The sequence below is a fragment of the Bidens hawaiensis genome, unplaced genomic scaffold, assembly GCF_021521415.1.
Source record: "Bidens hawaiensis isolate Kalapana, Puna unplaced genomic scaffold, B.hawaiensis_p1.1 tig00021346_1, whole genome shotgun sequence".
Taxonomy (NCBI): Eukaryota; Viridiplantae; Streptophyta; class Magnoliopsida; order Asterales; family Asteraceae; genus Bidens; species Bidens hawaiensis.
This window is the reverse complement of record NW_027493306.1, coordinates 88,495-108,443: the sequence shown is the minus strand read 5'-3', so window position 1 is coordinate 108,443 and position 19,949 is coordinate 88,495. Positions and strand designations below refer to the sequence as shown.

At 35.0% G+C, this 19,949-nt stretch overlaps 2 protein-coding genes across 2 annotated transcripts in view; both read left to right on the top strand.

Annotated features, from left to right (window-relative positions):
- The window catches only part of LOC143563260 (uncharacterized), a 136,930-nt gene that overhangs the window by 54,984 nt on the left and 61,997 nt on the right, over nucleotides 1-19,949 (top strand). The gene's annotated exons all lie outside the window — the stretch shown is intronic.
- Nucleotides 234-1,417, top strand: LOC143563262 (CBS domain-containing protein CBSCBSPB2-like). The gene is made up of 3 exons (XM_077050847.1): nucleotides 234-324; nucleotides 423-500; nucleotides 1,235-1,417. The coding sequence occupies exons 1-3, from the start codon at nucleotides 322-324 to the stop codon at nucleotides 1,415-1,417; spliced, it is 264 nt and encodes an 87-aa protein (XP_076906962.1). The 5' UTR covers nucleotides 234-321.

Sequence of the window (19,949 nt, the reverse complement as noted above, 5' to 3'; positions counted from 1 at the left end):
TTGAAATATGTCATCACTTTCCCTTCTTCAGATTTTTATGTGATTAAAAATAGTAATAATAATGACATCAGAGAACTAAGATACTAAGTGGAACATGGATAAAAACTAAATTTCTATCTTCTTCTGCTACCTAGAGAACTAAGATTTGTTTATCCTTTCCAGGCCGAAAGTAATTCTGGTGCTGATGTGGCGAACACGGTGATGTAAATGTAACATAACATAACATAACATTGCATTGTTACAGGCACAGAAAATCTGGGTGAGCTAGTTTCTGCTGTTACTCAAAGGATCGGTGGTGGTGATCAAAATAGCTTCCAACTTATGGTATAAACATGATTATTTGAATTTGAATTTCTTGTCTGCTTCTTTTGTTAATCAAGTCATATTTATATTTTATTTATTAATTTTTCACTTTATTGTAGTATGATGACGATGAGGGGGATAGAGTTTTGCTTACTACAGTTGGTGCTGTTAGTCATGCCAGGTTAGCTGGTCAAAAGGTAAACCACACCTCATAATTTTTATTTTTATTTTTTATCAGTTCCTCGTTCACATTACTTGAATCTGTTTCTTCATTTTTGTTTTTGTTGTCATATTCTCTTCATCCCATTATATTATCCCTAAAATTCTCAGATTCAAAATAACACCATCAAATTATTAAAGCGTAAATTACACCTTTCGTTTCTTAGGTATATAGCAAATTTCGGGTTTCATCCTTAAACTAAGGAATTAACAGGAATTTTCCTTTATGTTCACATTTTGTCAAACTTTTCGTTCTTTCCACTAGCTGGCGCTAGTTTTTTCTGTTAAGTCCAGTCATGGGCAAGCCACATGAGGGTATTTTGATCATTTATTCTCACAAAAGACTACTTTTGTGATCTAATAGAACAATAACAAAAATGAAAATTGATAGAAAAGGAAACAAAAATATATACTCCTCTTTCCTCACAAAGACTAGTCATGCGCAAGCCACATGAGGGTATTTTGGTCATATAGTGATCGTTAATGGATAAGACAAAACGTGTAAACAAATTTGAAAATAAAGGGTATTTCTGTTATTTCTTTTGTTTAAGGACGAAAAAGTGTAATTTGTTTAATTAGTTATACATTTTTTTTTCTGGAGATGCACTAAATTGTTTTAAAATATATTTTTTCCCACCATTATGTTTTAGGGTGGTGCTTGTGTACAATTACTAGTAGTATTTTTTTTCTTAATTTTATATCCATTTTTCAGGTGTTGAGATTGCATTTAGACTACTCTGATTTTGGTCAACCGAAACGAGAATCTCAATTAGGTACGGTTATGGAAGAACGGACAATAGAGACCCCAAAATCGAACCATCTGCAAACTGGGATTTTGGCAAGTGCAGCAGTTATTGCAGGTGTCGCTTGTATCGTCTACTTAAAACATGTATAAATTAATGTCTTTTAGCATGTTTCATTTTTTTTTTACTTTCTTATTTGAGTATTTATATTAAAATAACATTTAGAAGCATAAAATCAGAATACTTTATAAACTTGACATTGATAAATTCCTTTTTTAAATTAATAAGTAAATAGATTTTGAACATAATTTTGGTGCTTGTCCTTTTGTTTAATTTTACAATTTTTGAAAATAAATAATTAATGTTACTTTTTCGTGTAAACCATAAACACTTTCAATCCCAGTTAATGAATTTTTTCCGTATTTGGAACTTGAAATATTAACACACATTTAGCATTTTATATTCAAAATATGTCACGTATCCTTCCTGTTCAAGAATATAAATTAATTTATCCATTTCATTAAGAATAATAATAATAATAATAATAATAATAATAATAATAATAATAATAATAATTTTTCTCCTCCTATTCTCCATACCTCTCTTCACTTTCCTATGTATACCTCTATTCTTTCTCACCATTGGTGTTCTTAATTTTCCATTTCTTCTTCCTGTTGTTCTCCCTTTTATTCTCGTTATCATTCTCACGATTCTCATCTTGATTATTATTATCGGGATCATATGAGCATATCCTTAATGGCGCGCTATTGTTAGTTAGTGTACACAATATGTATTTTACACCACGAAAGAGATTGGCTCGATCATGTAGTCAGTTTTGCCTTGAACAAAGAGTAGAACAATGCACCATGCTCGTTTCGCGAGGGGAGGATGACCAAAGCCATTTGACATAAATTACATGCAATATCCTCTTTGAATGTTTGTATATTTACAATACAATATTTGGTAGATAAATGGTCGTGGCAGGCGTGTTTGTTTTAAGTGTAAACACATACATATACTAGTTTGTTGTAGTTATGAATTTTCAACCATAATATTTTTCTTTTCACATATCATCCTTAAAATTGAAACTAGTTACACTTTCATCTTCAAATTATGTATGGTCATTAAAGTTAAACCCTAATAAAGATCGACCATAAATTGTTTCTAAAACTTAATACTAACCATAACAAAATCAGGACCCTAAAAAATGTTTGTGTTTGTGTTTGTGTTTGAGGTCTTATAAATAAATGTCACCCCTTCTAATAGATAAAGATCTTTCACATTAGTATTCACACAAAAGATTTCTAGCTTGAAATTATGAATTATGGTATTTTAGATAGTCAAAAGCTATCTATGATAGTTTTTTATAACTCTGATTCTCATTCCATCAAATAGGTTACATATGCACCAATCCTAACAAACAAAGAGCTAACTAAGAAAACGGAATAATTACACTAATTTGGTGTGTATGATTGTTTTGTGAGTGTTTGTAGATGGTTTGGGACGCTGCATGAATTGGTATTGATATACAAGCCTGGAAGCATGCTCAATACACACTTGACACGTTATGGCACGTGCAATTTTGTTGCCGAGTTAGCTTTATGACGGACCATCACATGATGAGACGGCCCGTCTCTGTTGAAAAAATGGTCGGTTCAGGTCAAGTCAACACGGGCCGACCCGATTGTGACCCAGTAAGAGTTACACCGAGAATAACGAACACCGAGCCCACTTAAGTTGTTAACTGGGCTAGACACGATTGAATAAGGCTAACGGTGATTATAGGCTTTTTAGTTTTGTGCTTTGGGCTCTAAGCCCATTGGGTTTAATATTGATTAAACCCTAATTATATATATATATATATATATATATAGAATAATAATATTTATATGATTATTCAATTATCATCATCACCAACTAAAAACCCTAGCATCTTTAACACCTCCAGCCGCCGCCAGCCGTTTTTCCGGCCACCGGAAAACCGTCGCCATCTTCTGCAGCCCTCAACAACTCGCCGGAACACCACCCTCGTTTGTCCGGTCACCGGAATAACAACATCAGCTGCTGTTATGCAGTTGCTGCTATTACTGTTGTTGACTGCCAAGCACCACCAAGCGCCGCCTAGCTCCGGCCACCGCTGCTGCCGTTTTTCGGCCGTTGTTGCTGTCCGCAGCTGCCACCGGTGTCTGCTGCTGCTCCAGCCACCATTACCGTGAAGCGCTGTGCTGCTGCCTTGCCGGAATCGCTGCTGCGCCGCCATCTGTCGCCGCAGCTCCGTTGTCCGCCACCACCTTCCGCCACCGGAATTCTTGGTGCTTGTTTGTGTCGATCCTAGCTCGTTTCGTTATCACTCGGTGTCTCACCCGATTTCGATAACCGAGGTATAATAACTAAAACTAGATCTATGGTTTGATTTATTTATTTATCATACTCGTGCAACGTTGTAATCGGATCCGGGTCTTGGGTTTCGGTTTTGGTTCGTTTAATCGTCCGCTGCGTTTTTATAGTTCGTTTATAAGTTTGTATATTAATATTGATTAATATCTATCGAAACGAAATTATTAACTAAAACGGGTTTAAAATTACTTGACCGTTTTCGTTCCGAACCACCGTTGAAACCCAACAGTGGTATCAGAGCCGCGGTTACAACGTACGAGTCGATCCCGTTTCGCTTTAACCAGATCTACATCTTATACTTTAAATCGTTTAAAGTTTTGATCTAGATTTATTTTTTTGGTGATTTTGATTTGGTCAAAATTTTGTTTATTTTATTTGACCAAGTCAAAACGACCCGAAATTTTATTTATTTTGAATATGTAAATCCAGCCCCGACCTATGTTTGTTTGGTTGTGTTTGGTTGTTGAGCTTGTTTTTGGCCATATGGATGGTTTAAAAGTTGTAAACGGTTATTATTTATTTTTCGGTTTTCTTTTGGCCATAAAGATGGTTCAAATTTGTAATAGGGCAAATTATTGTTAGTTTATAAATTTGTAATTAAGAAGACGCGAAGATAACCGAGGACGAGCTCAAGGATTTCTTGGAGTTAGTAGGAGTTCGGGCAAGATGACGGGATGCACGAAGAAGTCCATCCTTGTGGTTGTTTTGCGTTGTGAACCCCTTGACCCGATCGGTCTCCCTAATTAGCTCTAGCGAGACCGATCACCTTTTGGCCATAAGGATTTACATATTATTATTTGCTATTGTGGTTGCTTGGATTATTTATAATAGGATTATAATATCACCGACCTAATACCAAATAAATTTGAAAAAAAAACATTTTTATTCACCAATTATGTTTTGCAAATTAAAAACGTTTTGATTTCCAAAACTAATAACTTAATAGATTTTCTATTGACTTAAAATTGGTTAGCCGTATCGCGACAAACTTAGTTTTAATAGGTTTTTTAAAATTAAGTGTCCTGAGAGATGAAAGGGTTCATCAATTCGTCCCGATAATAAATACAGTAAAATTTGACTTTTACTCTATTTGGTAATTTTAAATTTAATCCCAATTTAAAACCAATAGTTTATGCCAATCCTATTACAAGTCACACTTGAGGCGTACTGCGAAATTTCGAGTGTTTGAAGCTACAACACCGCACTTGTTTTCTAGCCTATCCCATCAAGGTGAAAGCGTTTCGTTGACACATCCGGCCCTTTCACACGTCACGGTACTAGGACAACTATTACTTTACTCTCATGTTACGTGATAAAGCTGTCTGGAGACTTAAAGTGAGAAAAGATGAGGCTAAACGTATCTATACAGACAATCGTTGTCTCTATAGGCCTAATAACCGAGAGTTGTGTCCTATTCACAATTGGCAATCGTTGTCAGTCTGCCTAACCACTTATTAATGTTGTGTGCTACATTTGCCTTTAATAACTGGAAGCCGGATTCTCATGCTCCTATTTCATTAATGTTATTTGGTCATTAATAATGGGACTACAACGTCGAAAATACTAATTAAATTTACTTTTGCTTAATTAATCAGATGTCTTCAAACGAAAACTCACCCTACGCCCTTAAGACTATCCTTGAGAAGGATAAACTGAACGGTACCAACTTCATCGAATGGCACCGCAACTTGACACTTGTTCTCACCATGGCAAAGCGCCTGTATGTTCTCGATGAACCTGTTCCAACCGAGCCTAAAAACAACACAGCCGCTACTCGAAAAGTTCTTGAGAAGCATAAGGATGACTCGGCTGATGTCTCCTGCATTATGCTAGCCACCATGACTTCTGAGCTTGCTAAAGGCTTGGAAGACTTTGGTGCCTATGAGATGCTTGAGCAACTCAAGGGTATGTTCCAGAAACAAGCCCGTCAAGAACGTTTCGATACCATGAAACAACTCATTAGTTGCAAGATGGGAGAAGGGTCTCCCGTCAGTGCGCATGTTCTTAAAATGAAGGGGCACATCGATCAGCTCAAGAAACTTGATTATCCCCTGCCCGATGAGATGCCAGCTGATTTCATCCTCAACTCTCTCCCCAGCTCATACGACCAGTTCGTAATGAATTTCAACATGAATGGTTGGGTGAAGACAGTGCAGGAGCTTCATAACATGCTCAAGACGGCTGAGATGAACATTCCTTCTAGGACCAATCAAGTTCTGATGATTCGATCTGCTGGTGTCAAGAAGCATAATCCCAAGAACCGGGGTTATAAGGGTAAAGGCAAGAAGAATGTTACCATTGATGCCCCTCGTGCCACCAATGCTAACAAAGGGGTTCCAAAGATACCGCCGCCACCCCCTGAGGAGCGCCAGTGCTACCGATGCAACCAAATGGGACACTGGATGCGAAACTGCCCCGAATACCTTGCTGAGATCAAGATGAAGAGAGCCAATGGTGAATGCTCTTCTCGAGGTATTTCCATATACGTTATTGAACTTTTCACTGTCTCTAGCAACACATGGGTATTTGATACCGGATGTGGTTTCCACATCGTTAATGTCTTGCAGGAGCCTGAGAAGTGGAGGAAACTGAATAAAGGCAGTATGAAACTCATCATTGGAGATGGAAAGAGAGTATCAGTTCTGACAACTGGAGTATTTCATTATACTTGTCCATCTAGCCTAGTTTTTCTTTTGAATAATTATTTGTATGCTCCTGGTTTGACCAGCAACATCGTTTCAGTTTCTTTACTGTTTGAACAAGGTTTTAAGTACGTGTTTTAATGGCCTGGCTATTACTACTTACTTAAATGATATATTTTATTTTGAGGCTAAATCTTGAAATGATATATATGAGATTGATGTTCAAACTAATAATAAAGTATATATAATCTTTCAAAACGTATCAGATCTAGTATCAATGATACATTTCAATGGCATTGCCGACTTATCCACATAAGCAACGCAAGAGTTAAAAGACTCCAATCCGAAGGGATTATTGAATCCACAGGGCCGGACTCTTTTGACAATTATGAGTCTTGCTTTGCTGGCAAACTCGCCAAAGACTCCTTCACTCATAAAAGTGAACGAGAAAGAGATCTGTTAGGACTCATACATACTGATGTATGTGGACCTTTCAGAACCATGTCTAGAAACCAAGAAAGATACTTCGTTTCTTTTATTAACGATTATAGTCGATATTCTTATGTGTATCTTATGAAACACGAGCATGAAACTTTTGAAATGTTCAAAGAGTTTCAAAACGAAGTGGAAAACCAACTTGGTTAAACCATTAAGATACTTCGATCAGATCGAGGTGGAGAGTATCTCAGCTCTGAGTTCACCACTCATCTAAAAGAGCATGGAATTATTTCACAGCTCACTCCACCTGTCACACCCTAACATAATGGCGTGAGTGAGAGGAGGAATCGAACCTTGCAAAACATGGTTCGAACGATGATATGTAGAACTAACTTGCCTCACTCTTTTTGGAGTTTCGCCCTTATAACCGCCTCTCGCATTCGTCAAATACTACTACCAAAGCTATTATTACTTCTTTCATCCTGATACAAATATGATTTCTATCAAGAGGAAAGGCCACTTCCTCGAGAAAGAATTTCTCGATCGAGGAACTGGAGATAACATTGTCGATCTTGAAGAAATTCAAGAACCACAATCAACCGCTGAGGAAGTTGGAGCGTCTGATCAACAAGTTGTTGTTGCTAATACATCAGACATGAACACGAGCGTTCGCAGAATTAGTAGAACTCCCGCACCAAATCCAAGATACCTATGGCATCTGGATGGTCCAGAAGTCTTATTAGTAGCCGAGTCTGGCGACGAACCTGCTAACTACAAAACTGCAATCTTGGATCCGGAATCTAAGAAAAGGCGTGAAGCCATGAACGCCGAGATGCAATCTATTCATGACAATCAAGTCTGGAACTTAACTGAGCTAGCCCCCGAAGGTAGGGCAATAGGGAGCAAATGAATTTTCATACGAGCATCTCGTAGCTGGAATCTACATTTTGATGCAAAAATCAAAGAGTTTGATTTTATCAAAAATAAAGATGAGCCTTGTGTTTACATAAAGGCTAGTGGGAGCACTATATCATTCCTCATCCTTTATCTGGATGATATACTGATTCTTGGAAACAACATTCCTATGCTTAAGGGAGTTAAGCACTGGTTGGAATCTTGTTTTGTAATGAAGGATCTTGGAGAAGCTGCTTGTATTCTAGAAACCAAGATCTACCGAGATAGATCTTGGCAGCTTCTAGGGCTAAGTCAAAGTACATACATAAGTAAAGTCATGACACGCTTCTCAATGGACAACTTCAAGATAGGGGCTGTTCTATTGCTAAAGGAACCGCTTTAGCAAATCGCAACATCCGGCAACGAACATGCAAGAAATTCCATATGCTTCATCGATTGGCTCTGTCATATACGCTATATTATGCACTAGACCTGACGTCTCGTATGCGTGTTTGGAGGAGTGGAAGAGGAGCTCACTGTAAGATGTTACACTGACGTTAACTTCCAAAATGACCGAGATGTTTCTCACTCATAATCTGCTTGAATGAAGAAATTCATTGCCAACCTCGACCTGGTTCCAAATTTAGGATATTGATCGACGTGATATGTGATTACACAGGTGCTATTGCTCAAGCCAAAGAGCCCAATTTTCATCACATGGCCAAGCACATTTATAGTTCCACTATGTATGATAATTACTGGAACATAAAGATATCATGATAAGCAAAGTAAACACAGATCAAAAACTAGCTGACTCGTTCACTAAGCCAATAACTCAGGACAAGCATAGAGATGCTATCGGGCTTAGACTTGCTAGTAATTTATTTTGATTTAGTATTTGTATGTATGAACATTCAAACAGTTGTACTTCTCTGTTCACTTTTGATTTAATGGTTAAATGCAAACGTTGAATTATACAACTGTGTTCATTTTAATACGTTTAATCCGTGAATATTGTATTCTAAATTATCCGTAGTCGGTCAGACTCGTGGGAAAGATTCTGAATTAAGACTATTCTGACTTTGGACTCAAGCAGTTGACTTCCAAACTCACAGACCTCATTGTGAATGATGTTGGATGTAACTCGCATCAAATCATCTTCATGGATCTTGATCATAAGATGTTTTGATAATAGTATGCTCATTCAGTATCCTTAGACCCGAGATACATATTGGAACTTTAGTTTACCGAGGGATATTCTTTGATCATGTTAATAGCTGTTGCGTAACTGCCAGCCATAAAGGCATTGATTGGGAATGTTCTAAAGTTCAGTGGGAGTTGTATATAGTCAATATGGGATTCTGTACTCTTACATTAAAATGTAACAGTTAGACATATTGGCGCCATCGTTGATTCAAACTGGTAAAGTGTGAGGCCTCACCCAAACGTACTGTGTGTTTGATTGGACCACTTTGACTCTATATCGAAAACTACAATAATTGAACACTATATGAGATTGATTTAATCCATGTCTCATTGTTCAATTGATGTCTTATACAGAAAGGATAGATGACAACGATTACTATAAATTCATTAGCTTGCAATAAGGTATTCCAAGATATTTTGGTTATGAATTTAAAAATGTCATAATTGGTTGGGGACACCTATGTGTAGCTAGAACGCCTCTAGCTGTCAGCGTTGTGCTACTTGATCCAAATCCATCCAAGTGGGAGACTGTTGGAAAAATGGTCGGTTCGGGTCAAGTCAACGCGGGCCGACCCGATTGTGACCCGGTAAGAGTTACACCAAGAATAACGAACACCGAGCCCACTTAAGTTGTTAACTGGGCTAGACACGATTGAATAAGGCTAACGGTGATTATAGGCTTTTTAGTTTGGTGCTTCGGGCTCTAAGCCCATTGGGTTTAATATTGATTAAACCCTAATTATATATATATATATATATAGAATAATAATATTTATATGATTATTCAATTATCATCATCACCAACTAAAAACCCTAGCATCTTTAACACCTCCAGCCCCCGCCGGCCGTTTTTTCGGCCACCGGAAAACCGCCGCCATCTTCTGCAGCCCTCAACAACTCGCCGGAACACCACCCTCGTTTTTCCGGTCACCGGAATAACAACAGCAGCTGCTGTTATACAGTTGCTGCTGTTACTATTGTTGACTGCCGAGCACCACCAAGCGCCGCTTAGATCCGGCCATCGCTGCTGCCGTTTTTCGGCCATTGTTGCTGTCAGCAGCTGCCACCGGCGTCTGCTGCTGCTCCGGCCACCATTACCGTGAAGCGCTGCTGGTGCTGCCTTGTCGGAATCGCTGCTGCGCCGCCAGCTGTCGCCATAGCTCCGCTATCCGCCATTACCTGCCGCCACCGGAATTCTTGGTGCTTGTTTGTGTCGATCCTAGCTCGTTTCGTTATCACTCGGTGTCTCACCCGGTTTTGATAACCGAGGTATAATAACTAAAACTAGATCTATGGTTTGATTTATTTATTTATCGTACTCGTGCAACGTTGTAATCGGATCCGGGGCTTGGGTTTGGGTTTTGGTTCGTTTAATCGTATAATTGTCCGCTGCGTTTTTATAGTTCGTTTATAAGTTTGTATATTAATATTGATTAATATCTATCGAAACGAAATTATTAACTAAAACGGGTTTAAAATTACTTGACCGTTTTCGTTCCGAACCACCGTTGAAACCCAACAGTCTCGCCAAACTTGTGGATAAGTTTGCCCTGAGACAGGGGGTGTCTCAACTAGTAGGAGGGTTAGACGGCCCGTATCATAGCCCCTTTTTCCTTTTAACGTTGAAATTATTTATTTTTCAACAATCTTTTAAGCTAACTAGGCTAATCGTTGTTTTTCGGTTAAAGTAATATATGGTACTATGGTAGTTATTATAAGTAGACATGTGTTTGATAAATACTTAGTTTTATGTTGTTGCAATACATATAAATTTTTGAAGGATGTTTGGTTCATGGAATTTTATTTAAAGGGATTGGAAATGAGTTGGAATTAGAATTTGAATGGAGGTGTTTGAGATTTCTTATCAAAACTCTTCATGTTTTCAATAAGTTATAAAAGTGTAACTTATTAAGTTTTCTTTCTCAACAAAAACAGTCCCAAATATCATATAATTTTTAAAAAGGTTAATAAGTTATAAGTTGACTAAAAATTAAAATTGATAACGGAATTTGAATGTTTAAAAGGTTAAATAATGAAATTACCGATGTAACCAAAATTTCTCCACCTTCCCCATCTAATCTGCCATATCCTTTTCCTTTTTCTAATGGACATATCATTCACCATGAAACAAAAAACTAGAGTTTATTCGTCTTCTTTTGATTTAATTTTTTGGAATAAATGTTTTAGATTATAACACTGTGATTGAATCGATTGAAAATATGAAACAATGATTTATTTGGTTTATTTAAATGAATTGGGTGATTAGGAATAAACATTAAGAATACATATATGTGGGTTAAGTTATTCTACAAAAGGTAACAAAAATGAGAAGTGTGAGAAGCTATAAATAATTGACATGTGTTAAGTAGGGATCAAAAGAAAAAGGGTATAGAGGTAATTGTAAACATTTCCTCTCTCCACATGCAAGACACATGTTAATACCTCCATTATTTTAGAACGTTTATAACTTTTTCGTATAATATTATTTTTTAAAACAAATTCATCATAATAACAAGCGTTTTTTTATCTTTAATATGAGTATGATTTTTGTTATATAAAATTTTAAAAAAAAATCACGTCATTGTGTCTTTTCGCACACCATTGTGTCTTTTTTTCGTCATTATGTCTTTTCGCACACCATTGTGTCTTTTTGCTTATCATTGTGTCTTTTTTCGTCATTGTGTCTTTTCGCCACCCCATCCGGCAACTCTGGCCACTTTTTTTATTCTCGGGTTTTGTAAAAGTCAGTGATTTTTATCCCATCAAGATTAAGATTTATGTACCTGATTTATGTGGGAGAAGATCCGTTTTCAGGATCTAGGGTTTCGGCACTGTAACTCAAAATCTCTTTCAAAACCCCAATTTGTTCTTTATAAACATGATTTTTTTAAATAATTTCTCAAAAAATGGCACCAAGTTGGTGGCGGCTTACGACGGTGGTCAGGGCACGGTGGTGTTCTTTGTAAACTGCAATATTACTTGTACATAGAGAGAGTATAAGAGCAGTGGTGCTAGAAAGATTGTGACTGCAATTGGATCGAACTCAGATCGGTACGCCGTACGCGTCGTCAGAGAGGACGATCTAGTTGTCGGCAAGAATGATCTGAGGGAAGCTTTGGGTTTTGTGAGAGAGATAGGAAAAGTTAATTGTCGTTGAAAGTTACAGGCGTCATCGGAGAAGATGATCTGAGGTTAGGTGGTGAGGCTATGAACTGATTGACTGATGAAGGTGGGGATGATGGTGATTTATATGTATATAATAATTTAAAGGACAAATAAATTAGAAAAAAAAACAGCTTGTCAACTTAAGTATATCACTAATTTTAAATTTTATATATCAATCCACATCATCAATAAAAAAACATTTAAAATATAAAAATTGACATGTTAGCATGTAACCTATTGATAGGTAAAAAATATATGATTGGAACATTAAATTAAATTTAAATGATCTAATTGAGACAAAGAAAAGAATGAGTGACCTAATTAGAACAGTGGTGAAACTTGGTTACTATTATATGAGATATTCTCTTTAATAAAATATAAAAGTTGAGTGACTAAATTGAAACACTTTTAAAACTCGATTACTATTATATATATATATATATATATAGGGAGATGATCATGAGAGAACTTCATTTTATGGAGAGAACTAGAGAACTAATAATGAATTATTTTTAATTTAATTAAAAAAAAAAATTTTAAAATTTTTTTCTTTCATCCTTCTTATATGTTGTTATTCTTCACCACAAAAAAATATAAAAATTAAAAAAATAAAAAAAAATTAACGAGTAATGCATATATGCAATACACCGACTTTTTTTATAATGCATATGTGCAATAGTGTGCATTTTAATATTTGAAATAGTGTTGAATAGCATATATATATAGTTGTTTGTATTGTTTATTTGCAATAGTGTTATATTATGTACAAAAATTTAAAAAATCGATATAGTGCATATGTGCATTAGTGTTGTATTACATATATGCGATAATGTGTTTTGCATACAATTATTAGTGTCGTATTTGCATATATTCAATAGCGTGTATTGGATAATGTGTTGTATTATATGCAATAAAACACTATTATATATATGCAATAGGCATTAGTGCACATATGCACTACAGTACTACACCGACAAGTTTTTTTTTTTTAAGTATCAATAGCATCTTATTAGAAGGAGGAAAGAAAAAAAAGTCACAAAATAATTTTTTTTTAAAATAGTTCAAAATAATTCTTTACTAGTTTTCTAGTTCTCTCTTTAAGAGGAGTTCTCTCTAGATCCCACCCATATATATATATATATATATATATAAGGTTTGGATCAAATAGAAATGAAATTAACATGCTAAACGTGAGAATCAAGTAGAGTACTTATATACAAAAGTAAAGCAATTATGTAATTACTCTATGATATTTACTCTATAATGTAATCACATAATTACTATACTTGTATATATAATTACTCTACTTGATTCTCTTGTTTAGTATGTTAATTTCATTTGTACGTTAGCCATCCCCTATATATATACATGATTGATTTATTTTGAGAACCACTTTGAGTTTTAAGAATTCGAAAGAACTCAACATAACAATTTTTTTTTGAATTTTTTTTACACATATGTAATACGTAAGTGTAAGTAACGTAAAAAAATTACAGTATTTTTTTACACACCGAATCGACTTATTACACATTTGTAACTAACATTTAAACTAGTTTAATCATCAAAAATCTTTATTCTCTCTCCTGATTACTTTTATAATCAGATTTATTATCAGCCACATAATCCATACACATTTAATTAAATTTTGTAAGGCCCCATTCACGGTAGCCCTACTTTAGCGTCGGATTTACTCATAAACGCGGTTCTTACAAATCAGAGTTAATTAAAACATTTCGCGGAACATAAAACATCGATCATTCTTTACAAACATTACAAATTCGTATTTAAATCATAACATAAAACATCGTGTTAAAACATTATTCTTCCATCCTCAGATGTCAGCCGTTCAGCCCATGCCGTGTGTCACCCTCATGCCATCTCGATAAACATATATACCTGCGTGCATACTAAAAGTCAGCTACGCTGTGTGAGTTCTAGTTAATCAAGCAACTTGTCATACAACCACTTCATGCATTTATATATGTGTCCGAAGACACATAGCCGTCAATCTATCCTGCTCACCTTACCACTTAACCACTTGTCTGTCCCCTACATCTTAGCCACTTGTTTACGGAAGCACATAGAGGCTTGCCCTCTCACCTGCTCACGTTATGCCACTTAATAACGGAGGCACATATATGCTTTCCCTACCACACACTCACGTTATGCCACTTTAATAACGAAGGCACGCATAGGCTTGCCCTACCACGTACTATCGTCATGCCACTAACACCCTTACTAGACCTCTTACCACTTCTATCACACTCTAACTCTACTTTTCTACAACACACTTTCTATAATTACATCATTTACATAATAACCAAGTTACATAATAACATTTACACACACTAATAACCACTTGAAGATCATTCCCATTGGCGGTACGTGCAATATCCAAAGATCGTTCACGCACCGACAAACATTTATTCATAACATCATACATACTATCACATCAATCATTATAGCATACACTTACCACTTAAGGCAAGTGTATTCACACTTCACATCGAGTATGCACACAGCTCCGAAAACATAACAAGGAAATGGGGCTAGAAACTCACCTGAACTCGATTACGTTCACCGTTAATTGTTATTCCTTTCTTGAGCTGTGCACGGCTAACTGTATAAAAATTACATGTATCAATTACTATTACTAATCGTATCGTCTTTCTAGTCTCAATTATTACCCACGACGAACGGGGGTTCGGGGGAAGCGCCCCTTACAGCCGGGTTCTAGGGGCGGCAGCCCCTAGCAGGGTCCAAGGGGCAGAGCCCCTGGCTGGGGTCGAGCTGCCAGGTCAGCTTAGAAAAATTTTATTTCTAATAGTTGTCTTATCACATTTTCCATAAGCATTTTAAATTATTATCTAATTCTCCATCTCAATCGCTTTAACGAATTAAGCCTAATTCGTTATCAAAACATAGCCTAATTCGTTATCCTGCACATGATCTGATTCGTTAACCAGCTTAATTCGTTATCTTAGTTCGTTAACCCATTTGCTATAACGAATTAAGCCCGATTCGTCAACTTGTTCGTTAGCTAATTTGCTACCTTTCTGATTCGCTAGCTGATTCGTTATCTGGGCATAACGAATGGGTGATCTAATTCGTTATCTTGCCAGAACGAATTGGCTAATCAATTCATTACTTTTACTTAACGAATCACATCAGTCTTATCTAGACTTTGACCCTGAGGTCAAGGTCAAAATCGATATGAACACAGAACAGTCAAACTACATTAGATCTGCGATTAAACCTTCATTCCTTCACGAAATATCATGATTTAGGTATCAATGAAATCTTCTATGCAGCGCCTACAAACCCTAACCATTCAATAGTTCATACATCGGGTTCTAAAGGTGCGATTCGAGCATCTATATTATGGGTCTTTTTAGGGTAACGGTTAACCTATCAAACTGTAATGGATTTCAGTGAGGTTTGCTTTGTTAGGTTCGTTTTTATCATATGTATACAGATCTAAGACTACCTAAATGAATCCGGATCTAAAGGAACGATTTCTAGTTATAAACGTACCTTAAACGAGTCAGTTTACGAACACGGTTAAGCCTTGACGTTGTTTTGGTTCTTCACGACGATCTAGCACCAACGGGTTCGGGTTTCCACCTTCGAATCTTGGCTCGGGTTATAGGATGGTGTTTGTGTGTGTTTATCAAGGTGTAGGCTATGGTGTAGATTTGGATAAAAATGGAAAGGATTAGGGTTAAAGGGGTATTTATACTTCCTTAAGCCCATGGACCTAAGGCCCATCTTCCCATTTTGGTCCATAATTCATTCCATCTAAAAACCTACTTAAACCATCTTTATTATTCTATTACTTCTCTACTAAATCTTGTAAACTTTCCCACAATAATTAAATAATATAGTTAATGTTATTTTTAGAAATTTAGGGATGTTATAAATTTGTGGACCATATTGAGTTCTTAAAGTTTTTACAACTCATCAAGTTCTCAAAATATCTCTCCCCTATATATATATATATATATATATATATATGAAGAGGATCAAGAGAAAAATCATACTTATAGAGAAAACTTAAAAACTCTTAAAGAATTATGTTTAATTAAAAATAAAAAAATATTTTCAAATTTTTGATTTTTCCATTATTCTTATATTTTGTTACTCTTCACACGAAAAAATAAAAAAAAATAAAAAATACATAAAGTAAAAAAGACGTAATGCACAAACTTATTATTGTGCGATACTGTTGTATTACACATGTATATTACTATGTAGTTTTATGTTAAACAGTGTTTAATTGCATATATTCAATACTTGTGCATCGTATATGTGTAGTAGTTTTGTATTATATGCAAAAAAGATAAAAAAAATAAAAATAAAAGTCGATGTAGTGCGCATATGCATTAATGTTGTGTTACATACGTACTAATGTGTATTCACTGTGTGTATTAGTTGTAACAACTCGGGTTTTCAAACTTATACTTTTACCCGACTCGGTTCGACGTTCGGGTTATTTTTACTAAAAATATTGTGTTTATCGAGTTAGTTTGAATATTTTATTAATATTAAATTGTTTATAATTAAATCTTTATTGTTATTACATTAGCCCCAAATTATATATTTTTATCTCAATTGTGTCCATATTCAAACTCTAGGGTCCAAACTGAAAATATTTATATAACCCATATGATAAACTGGATACCCATTTACCAAACCTGACCCATATTAGTTTTCTGGTACCCGAAATCGTTATCTATTGACTTAAACTTGAATCTCAGACTGCTCGTTGTAGTTGATCTCGTGATTATCATAAATAACATATTTTCGGCCTAATAAACATTATAAACGTGTTTAATAATTCAAGTCGTTCATCATATCCCGTATTAAACGAACCGAAACCCTAAAAAATCAATTATTATATAAACGAAAGTCAATTAAAAGCACACTCAGCACCTTAAGCCTGTCGCCAACAATATCCTTATAAATAATTATACTAATTTGGTTGTATAACCGTGTGTTCATCATTTTCCTTGGCAGGCTAGAGCGGTTCTTAATTAACCATCACAGATCTTTAACGAGGTAATTGTTTATAGCATTAGGATTGCGTTTATGCGAGGATCAAAAGCCCTATGATTAATTATCACGGGATTAATCGAATCGATTCTAAGGTTTATGTAATAAACCTGTTTGATCTGATTTTGTATGTAAATAACGGAAATTGGATTCCTACGCACATTGCTGGTTAGCTCAGCTGGTTAAAACAGATGAGTCATGGGGGGCAGGTCGCGGGTTCGACCCCCTGCCACCCCGGATTTTTTGCACTTTTTCGATTATTTTTCTTTTTAATTATTTAATAAACATATTATTAATAATAATAACTAATTAAAATTATTTTAATGAAAACCGACTTTAAAATACGTATATGTAAGCATATATATGTGTGTGTATATATATATCAAGTAAACTATATATATATATAACTATATTTATAAAACTAAAAATAATATTTTCAAAATATGTTTTTATAATCAAACTAATTATTTTATATAAATCTTTACATATAATATTATATCATTATAATATTAACTTAGTATTGGTTATTGAGTCTTTAAATCGATCTTGTACATTTACCTAGCATATTCGTACTTCTCTTTATTCTTTATTAGGCTTTAACGTCAATGCGTGACTTCTCGCATTCTTAATATTCTCATTCACCTTGTTCGTCTATTGAGGTGAGTACCACATTCCCCTATTTTACTTCTTTTCCCACGTTTTTGGGGACATATACGTAAATTGTACTTCTCATATATACTTATACACAAAACTGCAACTATTTTCTTATGTGCTAACGAATTGTATACCATACTTGTTTATGTGCTTACATGCTTTACGTGAACCGCATTCAGAGAGGTCCAACATAATCTCAAAATAGTATGATCATACGTCTGTCGTTATAGCTTTGTGCTTCTCGACATCTCATTTATACTTGCTCATTTGGTTAACTTGTTATTCTCATATGACTTGTTGCAATTACTTGTTTTTATATATACTATATGTACACCTAAACTGGTGTGTTGCTCACTCAACCTTATGTTGACAAAACTACTTTATTTTAAACGCATATGCAGGTAATCGTGTGTTGTGAAGTAGTTCAAGTTTGGAAGATCAATTAAGGAATAATAGTAAGGTATTAAATGAGACAATTGCTTATGGTTTTTGTTGGTTTAATGCACTACCTGTTTTTTTGGACATTGTAATGAATATTTTTTTAAATTGAATTTATTAAATAGATATTGAAATTTATAACGTTGCCTGATAGTAACTCGATACTTGTAGCAATCAGTTCACGCCAAGACATTTCCGTCATAGGTTGGGGTGTGACATTAGTCTTATATTGCATATATAGTGTATCAAATATGTGTAAGGAATAGTGTTGTATTATATGCAATACACCATTCTTGCATATATGCAACGCACACTATTTCACATGTGCGCTGTCACACCCCAACCTACGGCGGAAATGTCGGGGCGTGAACTGATTACCCACAACTCTCAAGGTACTATCATGCAATATTATAAATTTTAGTATCTGTTTAATAAATTCAAATAAAACAAATATTCAATACAATAACAAGTAGTGCATTAAACAAACAAAAACCATAAACAATTGTCTAATTTAGTTTCAATAACATTATTCCTTAAGTGATCTTCCAACTTCAACTACTTCACATCACACGATGACCTGCATATACGTTGAAAATAAAGTAGATTTGTCAACGCAAAGTTGAGTGAGCAACACACTAGTTTAGTGTACATATAATATATCAAAATAAGTAGTGTAACAAGTCATATGAGAATAACAAATTAACCAATGAGCAAAGATAAATGAGATATCGAGAAGCACGATGGCTATAACGACTGGCGTATGATCATACTATTGTGAGATTATGTTGGACCTCTCTGAATGCGATTCACAATGAGCACATAACAAATATGGTATAAAATTGTTAACACATAAGACAATAGTTACAGTTTGAGTATATGTATAAATAAGAGAAAATATTTTGACGCGTATGTCCCCAAAATGTAGAAAACAAGTAAAATAGGGGAATGTGGTACTCACCTCAATAGACGAACAAAGTGATTGTGATATTAAGAATGAGGGAATCACGCATGAATGTTAAAGCCTCGAACAACGATCGGAAGTGGGTTAATTAGACTCAACAGTGGCTGGCGATGAAGGTGCATGAATTAACGAGATATTCATAAAATTAACCTAATTAAATAGAGGGTTAAGGTAGGCCACAATATAAAGATCGTATATGAGTAATTAATTACAATATTATTGAAGATTTCGTGATCAATAAGGTTATTAGGTTGTTGGTCATGGTTAAGAACGAAAAACGAATCAAACTGATATAATTAACATATTTGGTTGTCGGTTTAGGCCGAAATTAACAATATTAGACGATTCATGAGATCAATTAAAACTTACAAACGAAATTTTAGGTCCAAAGAATCATTTTATGAATTCGGGTCCAAGAAATAGAAAATGAATCCGGGTTTGGTTTATGGGTATCCAATTGGGTGATATTGGTTATATCAATATTTACAATCTGGACCCTGGGGTTTGAGTATGGACACAAATGAGATAAAACTATATATTTTGGGCTAAATGTGTAAAAACACTAAAAATTTAATTATAAATAACTAAATATTAATAATATAATTAAACTAACTCGATAAATGCGGAAATATTATTAAAAATAACCCGAACATTGAACCAAGTCGGGTAAAAGTATATGTTAGAAAACCCGAGTTGTTACAGTCTCCCCTAATTTAGAGAGTTTCGTCCCGAAATTAAGGAATACTATAATAACACCGTTATATAAAATACATAATTCAGAACTTTAAATAGTTGAAGTAAAGCTCCAAATTAAAATCCGATAAGGGCACTTATATA